General features: G+C 39.2%; 1 protein-coding gene across 3 annotated transcripts in view; it reads right to left on the bottom strand.

Moving 5' to 3' along the window:
• Positions 1-1,015: 1,015 nt before the first annotated feature.
• Positions 1,016-18,369, bottom strand: part of LOC110093824 (deSI-like protein At4g17486) — a 19,779-nt gene continuing 2,425 nt past the window's right edge. For 2 of the 3 annotated variants that reach the window (XM_020818825.2, XM_020818824.2), the window contains exons 3-5: positions 7,571-7,858; positions 7,415-7,501; positions 1,016-1,480 (exon numbers count right to left, since the gene is read on the bottom strand). In XM_020818825.2, the coding sequence (XP_020674484.1) occupies positions 1,341-1,480; positions 7,415-7,501; positions 7,571-7,858 (515 nt within the window). In that variant the 3' untranslated portion in view covers positions 1,016-1,340. The remainder of the gene's footprint in view (positions 1,481-7,414; positions 7,502-7,570; positions 7,859-18,369) is intronic. The other variant, XM_020818826.2, reaches the window with a different exon arrangement.

The raw sequence follows: 18,369 nt of genomic DNA on the forward strand, positions 1-18,369 counted from the left end.
GAGCATGCTTGAATTAGATCAAGTTGGCCCGAGATATCTAAAATATATAAATAATTGTACATATGAATACGTACACATATATTTTTATTTGTTTAATATTTGAATGAATGTTTATATACACATATTTGAATGAATGTCTATGTACATAAAAAGATTCAAAATCAATCGAAATTAGATTGTACTAAATTTTAATCGGAAGATTCGAGATCAAATTGAATTACTTTGAGCTGATCTTGAGCCAAAATTAGATCAACTCAAGATTGAATCATTAACAACCCAAATTAAAATTAGGTTTAAGTGTTAATTCTCACTAATCCACATTTGTTATTTTATAATAAGCTCAATAAAAAAATAGTATCCACCTCAATTGAATTACTTACAATATTTGAATGAAATACAAAAGAAATGTAGTGATTCACAGTTTAAATAAATTTTTTCTTTCTTACAGGTTTGAACTGTATGTCATCTCAAAAAAATTCGGCAAGGCTGATTAATAATTTTCTCTTTAGTAACCAAACCCAGGTATTTACTAAAGAAATATGAACAAATCAACACCACGTTAATCAACTTTCCTTCAGAACAAATGCCTCACCCATGTTTCTAAACTTGGTTCCAGGCAAAAGTAAAAGAAGAACAACAACAATAGCATGAAGCCTTTATCCCACTATATGAGGTCAGCTACGTACATGAATCCTTTTTCACCGTTGTGTTCACTTAAGAGTTAAATTCACATTTAAATTTAATAAAAAAAATCATTTCTAATATTTCCTAGCCAAGTCTTTTTAGGACTACCTCTATCTTCTTAACATAAGCTAAATCTAATACATCTATCTCTCCTAACCGGGCCATCAGAAGGCTGACATTTTATGTAACCAAATCATCTAAGGCGACTCTCTCTAATCTTATCTGCCATTGGAACTACTATAAGCTTTCTACGAATATACTCGTTTCACATTCTGTTCATAAGAGTGAAGCCACTCATCTAAAAGAAAAAAAAAAGTTATATGCAACCAACTAAAAATGAAAAAGAGTTTTGATCATTGACATTAGCCAAACCACTACTAGCATAATAAACATGCCCTTGTGGATGCACAGAAATAGAATTTTCTGTATTTAGACTTTACAAGAAAACGGAGTCTAAATCAAAATCAATTAAAGCAATTAAAACACCAACACAACAACTGCAGCTTGTTGCAGGCTCTAACTAGGAAGAGAGAAGATTCAGGCAAAGCCTGTCATCTTCAAGAAAAAAAGGTAGGAAGGAGCCGAACTGACATGATTTATACATGGAGGCACAACATTGACAAGAAAAGAACTACATTCTGGGAGAAAGTTCGGTGTCAAAATTTCTCTCTTGCTAACTTTAATGGTTTCTCTTTTGAATGTGGTTGATCACTGCTGGAAGCTGTTAGCAAGTGATGATCCAGTTCCTCCTCGTCATCACTCACTTCCAAGGTTGAAGCATATGAGCCTGATCCATCTTTTTGTACCATTTTCCATCAAAGGGAAATAAGTGTCAGATCTTAAGAAGTTATTTATATTAAACTTCTAAAGAATGCAAAAAATGTTCATTTGAAAAATAGAAGATTTCTTGTATGTTTTTGAGAATTCACTTCTTGGATCTTATAAACAAAATTGTAAAAAAAAAAAAAAAATCAATTCCTGATGAAATAGATGCCGCATGGCCTGTGGAAACCAAAGTCTCTGATTGATCCAAAAAAACAATGAATTTGGCATTAGAAAGTTCAGTTCCAAGTGGAATTCTTGTAAAAAATGAATTGATAATATGAAAACTTTAAAAAATGCCTTCTTTGATGGAATTTCCTTTGTTGAACTTAGCCTCATGTGCAACAGCAGGGAAAGATGGTCCAGGTCCGACCAAAACACCAAGCAATCAGGTAAGTGATATACTATACCCATGGCCCAAACAAAATACAGTGCCGCAGTAAGGGCAAATCTCTCCCCAATAGCAAATCAAGGGCACTGATAACAGTCAATGCAATCAGGAGAAAGAAGTTTTTCTCATCAGAACTTTTTTTTTTTTCTATTAAATAAGAATAAGGATGATTTGAAGCAGTACCTGTATCATAAAAATTAATAAGAAAGATGATACGGCCTCCTCAGCAGGAAAGGGAGGCGGGCTGGGCCAACCCAGCCGGCCAGTTCAACAGGAGCTGAACAAAGGAGCAGGCTGGGCGGAAACAGAGAATCAGCGAAGGGAGATTTCAGCCCCCATGGTGGGGCCCAATAAAGATGAGTCATTATGTAAGGAAGAGGAATCAAGGGAAAATTATTTAGGTAAAAAGTTCCAATTTTCAAATTATGATGGAATTAATTAAGGAAAGGGAGCTAATTTGGGAGGGAATTAATTAAGGAAAGAGAACTTATTTGGGAGAGGATTATGAGAGTCCATTTATGACTATGTTGTTATTTTGGCATCATACAGTTTGTTTTCTGCTGTAGTTTTCTTTATGATTTTCCTAGTGGCGCCTAGGGTTTCTGCGAGAGCCGATCTACCTCTCGAATAGTATATCTATTATGCATTGTAGTGTTTTTTTAAGAAGAAATTAGAAAATAGCTATTATCTTTATGTTCCTATGCTTTTCTTCTCTTTTGTTTTCTATTTTTACTTCCAAGACGCATCAAATTAGCATCAGAGTGAAGTTTTGAAGGGATGGCTGCAAAGAAAGTGGATGCATTGGAAAGCGAAGTGGACCAAATCAAATCCAGAGTGGAGGAGAAGTTCTCAAACATTGAAGGAAAATTTTCAACTATGGAAGGAAGGTTTTATCCATAGAAAACTGATTTGGAGGGGTGGAGGAGATGATATGGAAGCTCATGGAGATGCAATTCAAAACTCCACCGGTGGTTTTGATTGCTAACCCTAATCCAGAATCGGACCAGGATTCCCTTGGCTGAATATAAGGGAAAAAAAGACCGGTCAGGAAGAGTTCGATAAGGAGAGTTTTTTCATAAAAAAATCACCTCTTAGGGCTCCGATAAGAGCGGATTAGGAATTTTGGATTGGGGGACAGCAAGCAAGTAGTTTTATGGTGGAGGTGGCGGAGTGTCCGACCACTATAGGAGGCCTTTTGGGAAAGAGGAGTGTATGACCAGAGGAGGGGGACCGGCCGAGCAATGGGCATCGGGTCATGTAAGGTGGGATTCAAAACCTCGATACACGGTAGAGATGCTAGGGAGAGGAAGCTAAAGATGCCGATATTCGAAGGGGAAGATGTGCATGAGTGGGTATACCGGGTGGATAGGTATTTCATGGTGAACGGATTGAGAGAGGAGGAAAAGCTTATAGCCGCAGGGCTATGTCTGGAGGGGAAAGCCCTTGCTTGGTTCCAGTGGAGGTAGAGTAGATATTCGATCCATTCGTGGGAAGAGTTTAAGAATTGCTTGTTAGAACATTTCCAAGCCATTCGGGAAGGAGACCTACACAAGCAATTTCTGGCATTGACTCAGGAGGGGACCATCACGGAGTACACAGAGAGATTTGAGTTGCTATCAGGGCGGTTAAGGGGATTTCGGAGGAGGTGCTGGAGGGAAATTTCATGAAGGGCCTCAAGCCTGTACACGAGAAGACCTTCGATTGTTGAGATCACAGGGGTTAAAGGAGATGATGGAGCTAGCCTAGATAACAAAGGATCAGAGACAGATGGAGAGGATCAGTAAGAGCAGAGTAGCGAGAGGTTCTTACAGAAGTACCTCGACTTCACTGGCACCGAGAAGGGTTTTTAGGCCTCACCAGGTACTACCGGAAGTTTGTACGAGGGTATGACACGATAGCATGGCCACTGACTGAGAAGCTGAAGGACATTTTCAATTGGGGGGAAGCAACGACACAAGCCTTCAAGCAGTTGAAGAAAGCCATGACCAACATGCCAGTATTAGCACTTCCTGACTTCAGCAAACCATTTGTGGTAGAGATGAATGCATTAGGATACAGACTAAAGGCAGTACTCATGCAGGATCATCGACCCATTGTTTATTTCAATCAGGTGCTCACTTCCAGGGCGAGGCCCTAGTCTGTATACCAACGAGAGTTGATGGCAATTGTCATGACCATCCAAAAATGACTATTTGTTGGGGCAACATTTTATAGTTAGGACAGACAAGAGAAGTTTGATGTTTCTACTGGAGTAGAGGATGGTGATGGAAGAGTATCAGAAGTGGTTATCCAAGTTGTTAAGATATGAATTCCAATATTGCCTAGAATAAGAGAACAAAGCCACAGATGCACTATCACGGAAGACAGACGAGCCACAGTTGATAGCTCTATCAATACCTATGGTCCTAGATTGGGAAGCCTTGAGACAGGAGAGTGAACTTGATGAGGGTCTAAGGAAGATCAAAGCCAAGTGGTTGTAGGACATAGACAGTTATCCTAGTTACACATTAAGGGGGGCCCAGTTGCTGCATCAGGGGCGATTGGTTTTACCGAAGAGATCAGGGTACATCTCCAAGTTATTGCAGGAGTTTCATAGCAGCACAGTTGGAGGACATTCAGGAGCTCAAAAAACCTACAGTCAGCTGTCAAGAATACTATAATGGGTAGGGATGCTCCGCAATGTAGAGGATCAGGTTGCAGGACATAGACAGATATCCTAGTTACACATTAAGGGGGGCCCAGTTGCTGCATCAGGGGCGATTGGTTTTACCGAAGAGATCAGGGTACATCTCCAAGTTATTGCAGGAATTTCATAGCAGCACAGTTGGAGGACATTCAGGAGCTCAAAAAACCTACAGTCAGCTATCAGGAAAACTATAATGGGTAGGGATGCGCCGCAATGTAGAGGACCAGGTAGCAAGATGTGATGTGTGCCAAGGCACAAGTACTTGTCCATGACACCATGAGGAGTAATTATTGTGTCCGGACACCGAACACGTCCAGAGACCAATAACAAAAGGCCACGTCACTTGAGCACTCGGTACCGAGCACTCGGTATCGCTCGGTATTTGTCCGGATTTCCCGTTTTTTGTCCGAACGTAATAACTTTTCTAGCATGAGGGTTACTACAGCCTCTAGCTTTGCCAAGAGGGTGTGGGAGGAGGTGACGATGGATTTTATCGAGGGATTGCCATGTTCGGAGGGATTTCCGATGATATTAGTAGTAGTTGATCTTCTGAGCAAGTATGCACATTTCGTCCCTCTAAAGCACTCCTATATCGCGGTCTCTGTGGCTACTGCTTTCATACGGGAGATAGTGTGCTTACATAGATTCCTAGAATCAATTAAGTCAGATAGAGACAAGGTGTTCCTTAATCACTTCTGGAAGGAGCTGTTTCATTTATATGGGACAGTCTTGAAAAGAAGCATGACATACCACACCTAGACAGATGGCTAGATAGAGGTGGTTAACAGAAGCGTAGAGACCTATTTGAGACGTTTTGTATCTGATACACCGAAGAGTTAAGCAAAGTGGATTGCAAAGGCTGAGTATTAGTACAACACTTCGTACCATTCAACAGAATAGATCACTACTTTTAGGATTCTCTATGGGAGCGATCTACCTCATTTAATGCATTATGGGTAGAGCACTAGACCAGTTTCCAGTGTAAATCAACACTTAGTGGAGTGGGACAGGATATGGGTTGAGTGCAAAGGACATCTGTTGCAGGCCCGAAGAGAAAGGCTGATAAGCAAAGAAGAGAAATACACTTTGAGTTAGGAGATATGATTTACTTGAAGCTAATGCCCTACCGACAGAAGACACTAACCATGAGGAATGAAAAATTATCTCCATGATACTTTGGCCCTTAACGAGGTTTTGGAGTGCATAGGAGTAATGATGACTGGTATTATCGCCTTCATCAACATTACACACAACATTTCATGTCTCATAGCAAAGACGAGCGATAGGAGATCACACACTGTCTTTACTACCTGCAACTTTGACAGAAGACATATAGGTCATTTTGAAACCCTTGAGAGTAGAAGTGTTGTGCCAATGGGAAATAGGGGCACAGGAAGAACTCATCTTGTGGAAGGATTTTCCATAGCGCAAAACTACATGGGAGCCATACGAGACGACCAGGAGATAGTTCTCATCCTTCCACCTTGAGGATAAGGTGCATTTTTTTGGGAGGAGTATTGATATGACCTGATCAATAGGAAAGAGGGGCGGACTAGGCTGGGCCAACCCAGCCGACCGATCCAACAAAAGCTGAACCAAGGAGCATGCTGGGCAGAAATAAGGAATCAGCTAAGGGAGATTTCGGCCCTCCTTGTGGGGCCCAGGAAAAATATGATTGATTATGTAAGGAAGAGGAATCAAGGAGGAATTATGTAAGGAAAGAGTTCCAATTTTGAATTCAAATATGAGAGGGAATTAATTAGGGAAAGAGGGTTGATTTGAGAAGGAATTAGGAGAGCCTATTTAGGGCTAACTATTTTGTTATTTTGGTATCATGCATTTTTGTTCTCTGTTGTAGTTTTCTTAGTGAGTTTCTTAGAAACGGCTAGAGTTTGTGGAAGAGCTGATATATTTCTCGAATAATAGATCAATTATATCTTGCATTATTTTTTAAGGAGAAATAAAAAAACAACCATTATCTTTGTGTTCCTACACATTTCTTCTCTTTTGTTTGCTGTTTTTACTTCCAAGATGTGTCAAAAGATCAACTAGAAGCCAGAAATATTAAATAGTATTATTAAATATTACATTTGGAGATCTTGTTTCCAACTAATTTCTTTAGCTTCTCTTACTTTTAAAGTTAGAAGTAGCTTCATATCAACTTGAGGTTTAAATGAACCTTAGCTCTTAATGAATAACTCCTATGAAACATGACGATATATGACGTTCATTTTTAAAGCAACTATGCTCGTATCTTAGTTGTATCTTTCACGAAGGGGGAAAAAAAATTTTCAGTCATGAGATCATCCCTTCAAGGGCATTTGAGACACACCACAAAACATGCATATTTACCATCGAAGCACATTGAAAAAAATGTAAATTGTAAGTACAAAAATGAAATATAGCTAGAGAGCTACATCAAAAGCAAGCTTTTAAGAAGAATCAGCAGGGGGGATAACAAGAAGATAAAGCTGAATCCAAAACAAGTAAGATAAATAGGCTATAGTCAAGATGGTAGAAACAACAACAACAACATTCAGCCTTTATCCCACTACATGGGGTCGGCTATATAAATCTTTTTTTTTGCATTGTATCCTATTAAGAGTCAAGATGTTAGAAAAACTAACAAAAACAAGAGTTGTGTAAATTGCAAGTACAAAAATGAAGTTTAGTTAGTAACCTATACCTAAATTCAAAAGCAAATTTTTAAGGAGAATCAGCCAGGGGTTTAGCAAATTGTATAAAGCTAAATCCAAAACAAGCTAGATTAAATAGGCTATAGTCAAGATGGTACAAGTCTAACATAAATGAGTAGAATAACTGCAGCTTACCCGAGAATGCTGAGTGATCAGGTAAATGCCTGACTGTTGTCACATGAATGTTTTCTGGTAGAAGGCAATTGCATAAAGAACCTGAAACTTTCAAAAAGCAAACAAATTAAAACCTAATGTTGCAGGAAGTGAGAAACTCTTTAGAATATATTTTACCTAGTCTGGCAAGCCGATTCACCCATCCTGGAACAGGCTTTCCAGTGAGATGCATACAAACATCATTGGTGAAATGATTGCAGTTCTTCACTATCAAATTGTAAGTGTCGCCATGATATTTTCGAGAAAGTTGCTCGATAAATGATCGGAACTCATCTTGGGGCATGGTAGTGGTGCCCAACCACACGGTCCGTCTGTAGATAAAGCCAGGGCAGCCTCTTGGTTCTACTTCAAAAACTCCACTTGTTGGGTAGTCATGGGCTCCAAAGCCGTATTCCATGCCATGAACTGGGTTATTTAGTAAAATAATAACATTAATCACTGAATGGGAAAAATAAGTGATAACAAACTTATGGGAATGATGATACTGTGATCTCCTCACATGCTTAAATTGAATGATTTCTAGCAATCAAGATAAAACCTTGAGTTTTCCTCGATAGCGTGTTCAGGAAATTGCGTTTCATTACATAATAATGCAAGCTCTCAAGAAATTTCACAAAGTAATATTTGAGTTTTAGGATAATTATTTCTTTTAACATTTTTTATTTTAGATTACTCAACAAAATTTACTACTTATTGTATTAAACACACAAAACAAAGTAGATGATGGAATAGCTGGGGGAGGGAGTTGCTTTTGGAGTCTTAGAAGTGCTCGCACTTATTCTAAACGCAATATATATATAGACTAATATCCTTCTAGAAGGATGGAAGCTTTTTTTTTTTAATTGATTATTGAGAATAAATCTAAGGATGGAAGCTTTTGTCCTCATACATCTACATTTTTTACGGAGATTTAAAGTAGCTAAAAATTAAATAAAAAAGTAACTGAAAGTTATCTTTTAGTTACTTTAGAACTCAAGCATTAGAATATCTGGGTGAAGGATGGAAGATGCGTCCCTCTCTCTCTCTCTCTCTCTCTCTCTCTCTCTCTCTATATATATATATGTGTGTGTGTGTGTAATTAATATATTGATAAAATTGACAACAGTGAGTTGTACGCCTATGCATAAGAAAAGCTATAGTTATAGAAACATAATACTTGCATGGAATATTCATAAATCTCAATCTGCCTACTGAATGTAAAGCGTTGTGTTTGAAGGATTTGAACCCAGGCCCCCCATTGGAGGCACGGGCAGTCTCTCTGGGTAAAAAATCCGGTGGCTTCGATTACCAAATAATATCTAGAAGGAACAATATCTTTTCTCTGTCCTTTGTTATCTTCATAGAGAGCAACTTATGGATGGGCCATCAAACATAGTGGAAGCAAGTAGACATGTATTGATGTGATACAAATAGGAATTGCAAGGAATTAATAAAATATTGTAAAACTTGCCACTTTAAGGTTATGTATCACAAGGTATTACTTTAGGAATTCTCAATTGTAGTTTGCTTTGGCATGCGGTTACAAGCTATGATAACAAGACCATTAAAATAATAACCAAAAGTAGAGTAAAACTATTTATGCCGTAACAAAAATCCACAGATTACTATCTAGAACATTCACCTTGAGTTTCCCTCCCTCAATCTCTATATTGATTAGCGGACGAAGAAGTTTAGCACAATTGACGATGCCACCAAAATAAAGAGAAAGCTTACGATACCGTCCAGAGAAAAGCTAGCCGAAGTTGGAGTGGGTCGACGATGTAGAAGTTGCCACTGGATTGGAGGATTGTTTTTGTCGATGGCGTTCGTCAAGGAGAAGAACATTATGTTGACATATTCTTCCATGGTAGAATCAATGTCCAAATTAATGTCAAAGAAAGGTGAGTTCAATACATCAATTCGTTCTTGAGAGTCAAATACGAATCTATGATCGACATCCGGATCGGCTATGCATGTAAGAAATGAATCAAAGGGTGGTGAACCTTCTTCCTTGGAGAATTTCGGCTAGGGCTAGTAGTGAAGCCTCTTTGATTTGGCCTTTAGTATAGGGGAAGGGAAATTAAAATCTGAATTTAAGTTCAGATTTTTGTAAATGAGGAAAGGGGAAGATTTGAAATTCAAATATCCCTAATGGGGGGAAAATTATTAGGTGGGATTGGAGAGAGGAGGCCGGCGGTTTAGGAGGTTTAATGGGTGAATTTATGCAGGTGGGGGGAATTAATTGGAGATAGGAAAAGGCAAGAGAGGGGCCGACCAAGAAAGAGAGGGGAGGGGGAGGGGGGGGATTGTCCACATTCATTGAATGTGTTTAGGTTCAATGAATATTGGAATCAGAATTAATTCCAATTGATTTTAGATTGGGAGAGATTTGTGGAGGCATTCCTAAATTAGGTTAATCAATAAGGAAAGAATTTGAAATTTAAATAATTTTGAATTCAAATTAAAAGGGACTTCCCAAATCAATACTTGGATGCTTTAGAAAGTATTTGGGAGGCAAATTGAATTTGAATCCCAAGGTTTGGCCCTAGGTGGGCCGGCAGCTATGGATGTGGCCGGACAAGCCGATGGCTAGGCGAGGGGTGGGTTTTGGGTCAATGGGGGATGGGCTTGGTGGTGGGGTTTGGGCTGTGGGTTGGGTAATCGAGAAGGCCAGTGGTGGAGAGAGGTAGGCGGCAATTTAGGGTGGAGGGTTGGTGGATGGCCGGCAGGTATGCGGGGAAGAAGGGGTTTTGGTTGTAGGAAAGGAAGGAGGAAAGAGAGGTGGAGGCTTCGGAGGAGACGAAGAAATAGAGAAGAAGAAAACCATGAGCTCGGATCCCTCCGACGGCTGGTGGGTATTGCACCTCCCTCTCCTAGGGATCTCACCAAATTCCTCTCAAAAGCTCTCAACACTCAATGGAAAAAGAAAGTAGTACATTTTTCATTTATCAAATCATCATCCAATACAATAGAGAAGGCCCGTATATATAGGCCCCAACATAACAAAAGAAAAGGACTAAAGTGCCCCCGGGCTACAACATCGAACTAACTACCCATGGGGGTAAAATATGAAATACTGAAATATAAAATAAAACAATACATATAATGCATAAAAAATAAAGGCTCCTAAACGTAGCCGTCGATCTGTGGTGCCTCCTCTGATAAATGCACCAGAACCTCCTACTAATATCTCCATCATGTATGGATGGGAAAACAATTGACAGAGGCTAAGGTAGTATCTAGGGAATAAATCGAAATCTAAACCTAATCACCATTCCCAACAAGCAATATACAGAAAACGCACAGAGGCTTGTATTCCAAAACAAAAATAAACATTACAGTTTAACAAGTGAAGAAAAGTAATAAAAGAATAACATAGCCGAGATAAGGATTATGGATTATTATCCCTTAGTCTTTCAATCATTAGCTATGTTGCAATGCATTTAAAGATAATGCTTCAGAAGCCAATTATGCTTCATAAGGAAAAAAAAAAAAAACCAACAAAATTTGTCCCACAGATGTTGAGGATATCCTCACGCCAGAAGCTTCTTAGGAACATCTCCAGAGATCCTATTTGCATATCAACCAGCAACCGCCAACCAAAATTTGTATAACTTGAAAAAGCGTCTTTGGCAGTTCATCCAACCATGCATATTAGATGAACCAGGTTTGCCTTCTTGAAGTCGCCCATACCTGCAATTCTTTCTATAGCTTATGCCCATAGTGCTTGTTTAAAATGATTCTGCTGGTAAACAGCCTAGCTGCCTAGGTCAAATGGCAGATTGACCTTATAAAAATTCCACATATCTGTATACCATGTAATTTAAAATTTTATAATGCAGATCAAATCACGGATGAGGATGGAAAGAAGAATTGATAATTTTAGCATAGTCTTTCATTATCTTTCAAAATCAAAATAACTTATAAAGCATGGTGCTGCAGGACAGTGCAGAGTTAACTTTTCTAGTGTGATAAATATGTCGGCTTGCATATTTTCATGTAAGAAAAAAACAGAGAATTCTGTTAGGCTGGGCATGGCTGTCGACCCTAGACCGCCCAAGTTGTATTCCAGGCGGAAACCGGGTCCGCCTCAGCACCTTTCCACCCCCCTTGGGGTGGGGCCCAGGGATTAATTCAAAGGGAGACACGGCGTCTAGGAGGAAAATTCAAATTGGAATGATTATTTTGGGTATTTGCTGGTTATTGTATGCTTTAAGAAGTTTTGTTAAACCTAGGATTCAGTTTTATGTCTTGTTTTGCTATTTTTGAAGTTTACCTAGGTTGAGAAGGCTCTAGCCGGCGGCTAGGAATTTGGGAGAGCCGGATCTTCCTCTCTAATTGAAGATCCATTGTATCTTATTTATTTCTTCTTCCGTCTATCATCATTTAAAAGGTTCTCTTGTTATTCCTCATATTTCTTCTTGTGGATTGCTTTTGGGTGTGCTGAAGTTAAAATTCAGCCAAGGGATTATTTTTATTTCAACCAGCACTTCCTATCAAATTGGTATCAGAGCATAGATCCAGTTATCTATGACTGAGAGAAAGGTAGAAGTTTTGGAAGGGGAGATCGCACAATTGAAATCCAATTTTATAAAAAAAGATTTCAGATTTCGAAAATCAATTTTCATCTGTCCATGAGAAGATTGATGGGAAGTTTGCCATCATGGAGGAAATGATGAGAAAGATGCTCGAGTTTCAAACCAAAATGGCATAGTCAGAGGCGAAGGGAGCCACCAGCAGTCAAGAGAGTGGGGGAAACCATAATCCTATAAGAAGAGGAGAAGAGCAGGAGGTGGAGATTTTCGAAGGAGAGGAGAAAATGCTTTCCTTAGAACCTATTCCTAGGCAGTAGACAAGTAGAGGATATGGGGAAAGGCGTGAGGATGTTAGGTATGAGCGAAAGGGTGTTGAATTTGAAAGGAGAGATGAGGGGTGCTGATTTTGGAAGGAGGAGGGGGGATTTTGACAAAGGTTTTGGATATGAGCATAGAAGGGATGATGAATACACTTGGGGAGGCCCAACCCTTTGGGGAATGTGAGGTGTTGGGGAAACATGGGAAATGAAGAAGATTTGAGGGTAAGAAAGTTGAAGATGCCTATGTTTGAGGGAGAGGATGCACATGGGTGGATCTATAGAGTTGAAACATATTTTGTCATCAATGGGTTGACGGAGGAGGAGAGATTGACAACAGCTAGCATGTGCTTGAAGGGGAAGACACTGACATGATACTAGTGGAGGGACATAAGGTCTATGCGGAGCTGGAGGGAGTTCAAAGATTGTCTGTTAGAACATTTCTAAACTAACTGGGGAGGGGACTTTTATAAGCAGTTATTCGCTCTAACGCATGAGGGATCAATGGTGGAGTACCGTGAGAGGTTCGAGTAACTTTTCAGGTGACTAGACCTGCTATCAGAGATTGCATTGGAGGGAAACTTTATAAAGGAGCTCAAACTAGAGATTTGGGCAGCAGTTAAGGTGATGAGGCCTCGTGATTTGGAAGAGGTTATGGAGCAAGCCCAGCTAGTGAAGGATTAGAAGCACCTGGAGAAAGGAGCTAGAGGCAACAATTCAAGAGGTTCGTATAGGATAACCACCACCTTTTTGGCACCTAAGAGATCGACACTAGGTATTCCTCAGGAGACCATAAAAGAGAAGACTGTAGGAGGGGGAACCGAATGAAACTTCAAGAAGCTAAATGAGAATGAGTTACAGGAGATGAGGGCGAAAGGGCTGTGTTTCATATATAATGAGAGGTATATACCGAGGCATAGGTGTAAGCACCAAACTCTTCAGGTTCTTACTGTCTGTGATGACAAGAAAGCTGAGGACAGATGTGAGAGTGAGATAATGGTGGTGGTGGAGGAAGAGTTGCATTTAGATGTGGCAGAGATCTCCTTAAATTCAGTGGTGGGATTCCATCCAAAACATAACATAAAAGTGAGAGGAGAAATAGTAGACAAAGAGGTAGTAGTGTTGATAGATAGTGGGGTTACTCACAAGTGATAATGGGCACATGAAAGGTGGAGACAGGTAGAGAGGTGTGTAGGATGGTGATTTTGACCATATAGGAGTTTAGGTGAGCAAGGAATTCCTTTCATTGGAGTTAGGGAGCACTGATGTCATTTGGGGATGAAATGACTACAAACCTTAGGGGATACCAAGGTCAATTGAGGAGCACGGACGATGAAACTATTGGTGGAGGGAAGAAGGGTGGAGATCAAGGGAGATGCAAGGTAATCCAAAGCCATGGTGTCTCTCAAAATCATGGTGATGACTATATAGGAGATGAGAGGACTTCAAGTGAAGCTGCAGAGCTTAGCGGGGATCAGATTGGAGGAGGGGGAGACATCCCTCTTTCAATACAACTGCTTATACATCATTTCAATAAGATCTTTCAGCCACCTTAATGATTGACACCACAACGGGAGTAGGAGCACACCATCAACTTGAGGGAGGGGGTGTCACTGATCAGTGTGAGACCTTACTGTTACCCTCAAATCCAGAAGGATGAGATTGATAAGTTGATTTAAAGATATTGGAGACATGGATCATCAGGCCGAGCGTGAGCCCTTTTTCTAGCCTAATTTTACTGGTTAAGAAGGACGGAAGCTGAAGATTATGGATGGACTACCAGGCCCTGAACAAGAAAAATGTGTCAGACAAATTTTCTATTCCGATGATAGATGAGTTGTTAGATGAGTTATATGGAGTACTGTTATTCAAAAAGATATATCTGAAGTTTGGATACCATCAGATCAGGGTGAGAGAGGAGGATGTCCTGAAGACTGCATTCATGGCACATTAGGGACACTACGAGTTCTTGGTGATATTATTTGGCCTCACCAATGCCCTTGCTACATTCCAGTCCCTCATGAACAGGATGTTCTGACCATTCCTCAGGAGATTTGTATTAATTTTCTTTGATGACACCCTAGTATACAACAGGTCGGACGAGGAGTATTTGGAGCACTTGAAGGTGGTGTCAGGGGTTTTATAGGAGCATCAGTTGTGGGCCAACCTGAAAAAGCGTTAATTTGCATAATTCATGTGGAATACTTGGGGCATGTGGTATCTCAGGAGGTGGTGACAGTTGATCAAGCCAAGATTGAGGCTATGCTGAAATGGCCGCTACCTAGGACCCTGAAAGAAATGAGGTTTTCCTATGGTTGACCAGATACTACAAGAGATTTGTGAGGGGATACAACACTATAGTGCGGCCGCTGACGAAGCAACTGAAGAAAGATAGTTTTATGTGTGGCGAGACAGTTACCCAGGCCTTTGAGAGACTAAAGAAGGCCATGACCACATACCGGTCCTAGCCCTACCAAATTTCAACCAAGTTTTAGAGGTAGAGACTGATGCATCAGGATATGGATTGTGGGCAATGCAGAATCATAGGCCCATCACTTTAGCCAGATGTTAACAGTTAGAACTAGGTTGAAGTCAGTTTATGAGACAGAGTTGATATTCATTGTATTAGCTTTTCATGAGTGGCGGCCTTACTTACTAAGCCGACATTTCATCATCAGGACAAACCTGAGGAGCTTGAAGTACTTATTAGAGCAGAGGATGGTGACCGAGGTGCATCAGAGGTGGCTGTCAAAGTAGTTGGCATATGATTTTGAGATCCAGTATACGCCAGGGTTAGAGAACAAGGCGGCTAATGTCTTGTCCAGATCAAGGTTTAAAATTGCGGTAAACTTGAGGCGTAAGCCTCATAAACTAAACTTATTGCGTAGGCTTTGAGGCTTAATTGGTCGAAAATGCGCTGAGGCGCGCCTCAAGGCGCGCCTTTTATTGCGCAATTTTAAACGTTGGTCCAGATGTGTGGAGTAGCTACAAGAGTTAGCCATTTCGATAACATTGATGTTGAATTGAAGGTCTATTAAGGAGGAGAGCGTACAGGAAGAAGAACTGAGGAGGATTACGGCAAATCTGCAGAGGGATGAGAGTAGCCACCTTGGCTATTTCCTATGGGGGAAAGACTATTGTACTAGGGAAGATTTGTGTTGCCATAGGCCTTAGTCCATATTCCTCACCTTCTGCAGGAGTTCCATGGGAGCACAATTAGCCATAACTCCGGAAGGATTATTGCAACCTCTAGCCCTTCCAAAGTGTGGGAGGAGGTTACTATGAATTTTATTAATGGGATACCCAGGTCTGAGGGGGATACAATGATTTTGGTGGTGATGGACAAACTGAGTAAGTATGATCATTTTATTCCCCTACAACATCCGTACATGATAGTGACAGTGACAATAGCATTCATCAGAGAGGTAATCAGATTATATGGGATATCAGAATCGATAGTGTCTTATTGAGATAAGATGTTCCTCAGTCATCTTTGGAGAGAACCGTTCAGGATGCAAGGGACCGTATTGAGGACGAGCACCGCTTACCACTCCCAGATGGACAGAAAGATAGAGATGGTAAATAGGAGCTTAGAACTTTTTAGATTTATTGTAATGATTCCTTGCTTTTATTATTAATCATTTTGAGTTTTATAGATAATATTTGATCATTAACTATATTGATTGCTATTGATTATATTAGACTGAGCATTTCATATTGATTTTTTAGTCATTACATTAAAAGCTTTAATGAATTTTAGATTATTGTTGGGCTTTTAAGTATATTATATGGATTATTTGATTTCAAGTCAGGGAATGAATCATGACCAGTTGGAGTGAGATTGACATAGATCCCCAAGTTTTTTTTTAAAGATTTTACTCTGTATTTTCTTTTATTCTTTTATGGTCATGAATTTGTGATAGATTAGTAATTATAGTAATCTCCTAGCTAATATAAATGATATTTTGGGTGAATAAATAGTAAAATATCTTGATGCATATAATTATAGTTATTTTTTATGGTTATTATTCATATTGATGATTTATAGAAGCTTTGGTATATTCTTAAAATGATAAATAGACAATTCTTCCAAATTTGATTATGTGACGTCACAAATTTGTGTAAGAGAAGTTGTTCGAAGAGTTGATTGAATTGTTACTAGAGCTATAGAAAATTGATTGTAAGTTGAGTAGATTGGGCAGATTAAGGTATATTAGTTTGTATCCATAATTGATTGTATAAGTGAATGATATGTGATTGAATAAGTTGTATGAGTGTGTAATAGAAGTTGATTGAGTTTATCGAGTTTTGATTCGTGATTTATTTCAATTTGATTTGAGTTTTAATTTTATAAATTCTTTTTTTTTATTGATTTTGTGCCCAAATCCTTAAGAAAAATACTGAGGATGATATTTTTCTAAGGTGAGTAGATTGTAATAATCCAATTTTTTTGAAATAAAATTTTTAAATGAAAAATCTGAATTTCAACACCGTGTCTTATAGAAGAAGAGAGAGAAAATTGTTCGAGGCTTTCTCATCCATCAATTTTATTCAAAGATTTCTTCTATTTATAGTAACTCAAATCTCATTTAAATTTTTTATAATTTTGATTATTATATAATTTTTTTGTATTAAACAAAATTGATTATTTCCTATTGCATTTTAAGTGTGGCATTTTTATAAGCAAGAAAGGCTGACTTTTAACACTATAAAATGGGTTACTGTTAAAACATAATATCCTGTGCAGGAGGATGGGCCAACAGACTTTCCTCTAAAGATGATGTGGTATTATCTCGGTTCTAGCCTATAACAGATGACCAAATACATCGACAGGCAGAGAGTACAAATGAGGCCACTTGTAATGATAATTGATTAATTGGATAAATGATAATTGATATCACTAATGACCAACTAGAAATCAATCAGGATAAAAGATATTGAAAACATCATGTTAAAGTAGATATATTGTCTTGCTAAATCATACATTGATGCATGCATGTAATGATAGCACTATAACATTGATAAATATATTAATATCATTGATACTATTGGATCCATTGATAATACATAAATAGATGATGCATATGAATAGATAAGATAGATTCTTTTAATGATTTATGAATGATTTTTTCACCATTGTTTTACCGATTTATTGAATTTTATATAAACTATAAATTTTTAAATTTATTATAATGATTTTCTATTTTTATTATTGATCATTTTGAGTTTTATCAATAGTATTTGATCATTAACTATATTGATTAAATTATAGTGAGCATTTCATATTGATTCTTTAATCATTGCAATGAAAGTTTTAATTAATTTTAAATTACTGCTAGACTTTTGAGCTCATTACATGAATTTTAATAATTTCAGGTTATGGAAGGGGTTAGGACTAGTTGGAATGAGGTTAATAAAGACCCTCTGGTTTTCTTTAGATTTTGTATATATCTTCTTTTATTCTTTTGTAGTCAGGAGTTTGTGATAGGTTAATGGATTGTAATGAACTCCTAGCTAGTGTAGATGATATTTTGAGTGAATAAATAGTAAAATATTTTAATTACGGGTGTTAATATTTGACACGACACGAAAACCCAACCCAAACACGACCCAGAAATTTCGGGTTTGACCCGATCCGATTTCAAAACAGGTCGGGTTCGGGTTCACGGATTAGACCCGTTTGAAAAATGGGTCAGTTTATGTTGACCTAACGGGTTTTCGGGTCAACCCGCCAACCTATTTAACATGTGTTACCTGCATCTGCCTGCATTCCTGCCCCGGTTGCCCTTGCCATGCTCGTGCGACAATGCCAGCAGCGCACCGCCCGCTCGCCGGACGAGGCCGCCCGCGCGATTGCCGAGACAGCCGCGCGCGCTCTTGCCTTCCCATCTGCTCGCTCATGCGCGCACCCGAGTCCAGCCCGCGCGCACCCGCGTCCAGCCCGCGCGCACCCGCATTTGCTTCCTGTGTCGGGTCGAGTCAACCCAGCAACCCGCCGGGTCGGGTCCGGGTTCGGATTTTCGACTCGTTTACCTACCCGGGTTGGGTTAGGGTCGACCCGTTTGAACCCGGGTCAGTTCCAGGT

Source organism: Dendrobium catenatum, unplaced genomic scaffold (genome assembly GCF_001605985.2).
Source record: "Dendrobium catenatum unplaced genomic scaffold, ASM160598v2 fragScaff_scaffold_1557, whole genome shotgun sequence".
Classification (NCBI taxonomy): Eukaryota; Viridiplantae; Streptophyta; class Magnoliopsida; order Asparagales; family Orchidaceae; genus Dendrobium; species Dendrobium catenatum.